The sequence below is a fragment of the Buceros rhinoceros genome, unplaced genomic scaffold, assembly GCF_000710305.1.
Source record: "Buceros rhinoceros silvestris isolate BGI_N320 unplaced genomic scaffold, ASM71030v1 scaffold9772, whole genome shotgun sequence".
Lineage (NCBI taxonomy): Eukaryota > Metazoa > Chordata > Aves > Bucerotiformes > Bucerotidae > Buceros > Buceros rhinoceros.
The window spans coordinates 67,529-74,014 of NW_010397176.1; the positions used below are offsets into that span (position 1 = coordinate 67,529).

The 6,486-nt window shown below is 40.1% G+C and overlaps 1 protein-coding gene across 1 annotated transcript in view; it reads right to left on the reverse strand.

The window, feature by feature from the left end:
- Window positions 1-6,486, reverse strand: part of DPP10 (dipeptidyl-peptidase 10 (non-functional)) — a gene marked incomplete at its 5' end in the record, with an annotated part of 78,288 nt that overhangs the window by 46,128 nt on the left and 25,674 nt on the right. The window contains 2 exons of the mRNA XM_010146151.1: window positions 3,003-3,100; window positions 6,388-6,486. The exon at window positions 6,388-6,486 is cut by the window's right edge and continues 1 nt beyond it. Coding sequence (XP_010144453.1) covers window positions 3,003-3,100; window positions 6,388-6,486 — 197 coding nt within the window. The remainder of the gene's footprint in view (window positions 1-3,002; window positions 3,101-6,387) is intronic.

Consider the following 6,486-nt stretch of genomic DNA (forward strand, 5'->3'; position numbering starts at 1 on the left):
AGCCGCTCCCCCCCCAGCCTGTAACGCTGCAGGGGGTTGTTGTGGCCCAAGTGCAGGACCCAGCACTTGGTCTTACTGAATTTCGTACAGCTGACCTCAGCCCATGGATCCAGCCTGTCCAGATCCCTCTGGGGAGCCTCCCCACTTTCAAGCAGATCAACACACCCACCGAACTTGGTGTCATCTGCAAACTCACTGAGGGTGCAGTCAATCCCCTCAGCCAGATCATTGACAAAGATGTTGAAGAGGACAGGCCCCAACACTGGGCCCTAGGGGACACCACTAGTACCTGGCTGTCCACTGGATTGAACCCCCTTCACCAGCACTCTCTGGGCCCGGCCATCCAGCCGGTTTTTATCCAGCAGAGAGTGCACTCCTCCAAGCCACAGGCAGCCAGTTTCTCCAGGAGAATGCTGTGGGAAGCGGTGTCAAAGGCCTCACTAAGGGCCAAGCAGACAACAGCCACATTAATTCACACAATCTACATCGAATTCCCAGATATCCTAAAAACCAGAGAATCAGTTTTGTGCCTTCAGAGGTCCTGCACTGCACACAATTTGGGGAAAGCTGATAATCAGCATGTTACTTTTTATGGTTATAAATAACAGAAATCTCATTCCCTACCCATTTGTGTGATTTCTCTGTGTAGGAGTGAATCTCCCCCATTAACAGCAGTTGGTTATGACTTGTACAATATGTATTTCCAAATTGTTCCTGCCTTGAAAGATCCACAAAACTAAATATGATCATGCAACATTCCATTTAATTCTGAGACTCCCATTACCTATTTGCTAACGACTCCATAACGAATTGATTAGAAAGGTACTGAAAAAACTTGATCACTAACAGTAGCTGCTACTTGTATTAAAACCCCCCTCCCAACCATTACAAACTCTAAAGATCTCCACTCTAGGAAAGGCCCGTTGACAGCTCATTCTTCATATCTGTATAAATTGATATAGGAATATATATGGATTGATGACTGACTGCTCCTCAAATCCAGAGTCAGAATGTGAGATGTATGATATACATGGCTGACAACAATACAATTTTTCTAAATTTTATAGCATGAATATTATACTTTAATAACTTAAATTAAGATGAAACTAAGTTTTCTCCAGGTTTAAATAATTTTATTCTGTCTTCCAATACAGCAGCAGCAAAACAGAATTTTAAACACGGATATTATTTCAATTAAACAGCAACAATATCTTTACCAAGGACTCAGAAATCAGGCAATGATGTCCCTTTAAGTCTCACAAAAGAAATTCCACAAATTGAGTCTTTAACCTCAAGATGCAAAAAAGGTTTAAAGATACCAATATTTATTCTTTTGATACTACTTTTATTTTCAGTCTTCTGGGGAAGAAGAATGTATCTGAGAAATCTAGAGTGAAACCATAAAATCAGAACATTTTCAAGATTTTTTTTTCTTGGGCATTTACACTTTGCTTTCTCATTTTACTTCTTTGTCCCTTCTGACATTTATAGCATAATTTTAACTCAGTTTAAGAGAGTCAAGATACTACTCTTAATGGCAAGGAATCTCTTCCAGATTTTATACTATCACTTAAATTGATGGAGGGTTAGCAAGCAGCAGGGGACTTTATTGTGTTTTTCAGTAGAGGCCCATCAACAGAAAAAAAATACTTGAAAAAGCACAAAATCATTCCTTTCACTAACACAACCAGCAAGCTTTTGAGGTGACATAAATAATCGCAAGATATAATTCACTATTAAATTATTCCTGGACTAAATTTGGGTACCTCAATTAGAAGTAGTAGAAGAGAGCTATGCCAGCTCAAAATTGTTTGTAATGGTTGTGAATTAGTGCCCAGTGTCAACATCCTGATTGTCATGGGAACAATTACCAAAAAACATTTTGGGTTTTGTAGCAACTCCAAAAGCAGCAACTATATTCAGAGGGGGGTTTTTTGTTTTTTTTTTTTACCTAGAGGTAGCTTTACAGTTGCCAATCCTTTCCATCTCTTTATTAATCTGAAAATGCCCTGAGTGAAGAGAGAAAGTTGCACTTCCCTGGCCCTTAAACTGCAGCCAGATCTGGACCATGGAAACTCTTGGTTTTTGTTATTATTATATATATTCTATAATAATTTAGGATTAGAAGATCATTAGCATGTGCACTGAAACCACAATGGGAATTTAATTAATATAACTGCAACTCTATAAACTGGAATATGCGTATGAGAAAGGAAGAAAAATTTCTTGCCCTTAAACAAAAGTTTCAAGGCATCTCATAGTGAGGACAGGTAACCAGGAGCTCAGCTTAAGGCAGTAAGAGATCCAGCAGGAGATCCATTGGTTGCACCCAGACCTCATTTATTCAGCCCCAAAGTCGAAGGGACTGTTAAACTGGCTCAGTGGTTCTGAAGCAGTTTCTCCTGAAAAACACACCACAGCCCTTCTTAGTCTATGGGATCCAGTGGCATCACACACCACCTTCTATCACATATATATCAGCTGTGATGAGAAACAAAATGTTTCATAACCTACTGGATCTGCAAAGTTCAGAATATTTCTCTCTAAATGAGGGAATACCCGGATAATGTGTTCTACACATTTGTAATACACTCCTACATTCTGCCATCTCATTTCAGAAAATGAAAGCAAAAAGAAGTTGTCATGCAGCAAGGAAAGAATGGAGAGAATTGGAGAGAATTGGAGCTTGGAGAGAATGCACTAACAACCTCAGAAACAGCCTCTTTGACCATAGCTTAGAATTCTTAATTTCATATATTTCAAGTGAATTGGAGCTTCTCAGGACATCAGATATGAGTAACTATCAGATCCCTGTGATTTTTAAGAGGAGCATCAATCCAACCGAGCCGTATTTTACTTTATCGTCATTATGTTCAGCCACAGGGACAGAGATCAAGTGTATTTCAAAGAGAAGCGTTGTGCTGATGTAAAAAGCCAACGATTAGCCTAAGAGACAGTCCAGTTAAATTAAACATGAATTTCAAAACAATGAAATTATATACCTTGATTTAAAGCTGTCAGGTGGCATGAGTTCCAGTGTATGTGCCGGTCCATACAGATTAACTACAAACAGCTTTACTGTTGGGTTTGTTTGACCTGCCTTTGAAAAAAGAAAATAGGAGCTTTAGAGCCACTGAATCAGTGACAGCTAAATAGATTCACTTATTAACATAATTCAGTATCTTTATAATAATGAGAAGTTATTGCAATTTTAAAACCTTAAAGAAATAATTTCACAGCCATGCAAATTATATAGTTTAAAAAATGAATATTGAATAATTGTTTCCCTGCCCTTTACCAACGGCAGACCCTCCTGCGCAGAGCAAGGGACCAACGCTAGAAGTAGTTTGGCCCAGTTCAGTAAAGTCAGCTGCAAAAACACAGCCAGTCCTTAAACCGTCAGATAACCCAGCCTCCAGCAGACTTTCCCACACACTATTGTTCCCTCTTCCAAAAAGCTGTCCTGTATCTGGGATAACATTCCTCCTCTTCCTCCTCTTTCTTCACGATTTTCCCCCTGTGTTCCTTCCCTGGCTTGCTGAGACGGAAACATCTATTTTTGGCCCTGCTCAGCACCCAGCTGCTTTTGTATGCCAGCTCCGAGAGAAACAAAGCGCTTCTTGTTGCTAAAGGGGAATAAAATGGCAGTTTAATATGTACCCACTGGGAAGAGCCTGATAAATCCCGATGCTACACAGGAAGCTGGGATTGTTCTCCTCCCGGTGACACGGCTCATTACTAAGGGAGGTTCCTGAGATGAAGTGAAAAAAGGACTGGAGACAGAAGGCAAGGCCCTGCAGGGCCGGCTGCTAGTCCTGCATCCCTGCCCCAGCCGTATCACATTCCAGCTTCTTTTTCACATAAGTCATACTACACTCTATAGCATCGTTGGGATATGGGTGATGAAAGTGTGTCTCTTAATGAGGCTGCCTACTCTTTAATATTGGAAGAACAAGGTAAAATCAGATTCTACAGATTTAATCATAATAAACTATGAAGCTGTACATCTGGCTCTTTACAGAGGTTTTTAGAAATGCAAAATAGCTTGGCTGAAATACACCCACAAATTCCCTTTAGAAACTGGACTTATCTCAAAATATAGTCTGAATGCTGTATCTACTCATTTCTGGGTGATATGGGGGACAAATAAGTGTATTTTCACTAGTTCTAAAAAAAAAGTTTTGAAAATGCATTTAATTAGACTCCTGGTTTTTTTTTTCCCTCATAAAAATTTTTACACTTCCCTCAAAACAAATGTGGTCTTTCAAAAGGTATCTTTGCATGAACACAGCTTACACAAATGCAAAAGTGGGGAAGAAATCTACCGAGAGATGAAGTCCTTAGGACACAACTGCAGTCTTCTTACATCCTTTGAACCCTACATTAACTGCTCAGTGGTATCCAAGTACTCTCACTGGGAGGGCTGCTGTGAGTAAATACTAGCCATCATTACTAGGAGTTGTAGGGAGGTACTGTGCAGCACACCTTCACAGCAGGCACGGACAGATCAGTGCTAACCCCGAACATGAAGTGCAGAAGTACAGCACTACCCCAGCTCTGTCATCCCCAGCCCTGCTCTGGATGTGGCACAGGGGTCTGGCATAGCACTGCCCAGCGTGGGCTGCCAGGCTGATCCGTCTCCATTAGGGGCTGACTGCCCCAATGTACTGTCTCTGCTACAGGTTCTCATGGTGTGTCCTGCTCTGTTGCATCTGCTCTGTGGATATGTCTGAGCTACGGCTCAACAGCAGTGGCCTCTAGCTCAACCCAAGGTCTGTCCCTGCAGCTGGGGAGCTGCTGAGGTCAATGGGGTGAACATCGAGCATTCCCACAGCCTGCAGTGGACTCAGGCAGCTGAGGGTGGTTTTTCTGCTTGGGCAGAAAACCCTCACATCCCCATCTCCCTCGACAGTGAACAGCCTCAACTCCTCTACCACTCAGAGTCTCATGACAATTTCAATAGCATAAATTTTGTACGATACTCAAAACATTTGTTTAGTAGTGTGTGAGCTCTTTAGATTGAAATCTTTGTCCTCAATGTAACAAAATTTAAACTTTCTTTTTCATTTTTTTTTAAATACAGTCTGTGCATATGACATTCACAGATGCATGTGTTCCAGTATATACAAACACATGTGGGTTTCATTCTACTTTTTAATCATAGATATAATTATCTAAAATGGTTTCAATCTATAATAATGCAGATTTTTTTCTTCATCTCTGTTGCTATACCAGAAGCTTCATGTCTAATGGGTAGCTAAATTGACATTAAATGGAGACATTAAATAAAGAAAATGTTTTTTTGTTAATGACATTCTGCAGTGGTATTGTGTATCACTTTTATGCTGAATTGCTAATGAAATGGAATTACTAATTTCTTGTTTACAAAGCTGACTTTTATAAATATTCCTTTTTTCTTTGCTCTGTCACTCAAGTGTTTTTGCCATGAAAGCATGTAAACTACCTTTGAAAATACTCTTACTTCATTATTTTATAGTATTATTTCATAGCACAAATACAGCATATTTGTATCGTACATATTATTGTTTCATCCATCAAGAATCATTACCAAAAAGTGCCAGCAAGAGTAAGGTAACAGTAATATTTTCTTAAAAGTCCTCAATGAACTTCCCTTGAAATGTCAAAGGCATACCACACACGTGGAACTACACATCCTGTCACAAAGGAACTCAGACACTTGGAAATTGCGTATAAGGGCTGGGTAACTGGTAAGTTGGAAGATAATACCAGTGCTGGAGCTCAGCACAAAAACAAAGGCTGGGGAGGCTCCTAATCAGGAAATCCCTGGACAATGAGGAGTGGTTTAAGACATTATCCCTGTCTGGGCTGTTCTTTCACTTTCTAATATGTATTTAAAAACCCTGCTATAAATCTTCTGAAACTCAGTGATAGCTGTATTTTTTTCCCCCCATTTTGATGGCCAGGAGAAGATTTCACTGTGGATTTTCTTATTCAAGGCCAGTCTGCCACATTTATTAATAACATCATAATTTGCTGAGATCTATATAACTGCAATGAAACATGTCCAGCACTCTGAACACAGCATGTATGACTCCAGTACAGCTCTGAGAGTATCTTTTTTTCTGTGCAGGCCTTCAGACATATTACCCTTCTCTCAGAAGTGGTGGACTGATTTTACCAAGCCATGTATCAATGATGAAATTACTGCAAATCAGTTTGTCTGCTGACCCTTCAGCCAATAGTTTCTTTCCAGCAAAAGGTGTTACAGTCTACTGAAGAAGAAATGTAATTATTATTCCCTGAAAAGCAACACGAACAAAATCAGCCTCTGTTACTCTCTAGAAACACTCCTTCCATCTGGTATTTACTGTCATTGAACAAGGTCTGCATTCACACTCATCTTACCTTAGGATACGGATAGTGCTTTCCCTTTGGATACAGACCTCCAGTAAACCGGGGAATAACCATGTTCGGTACCAGAGAGTCATTTATGGTCAGGAATGC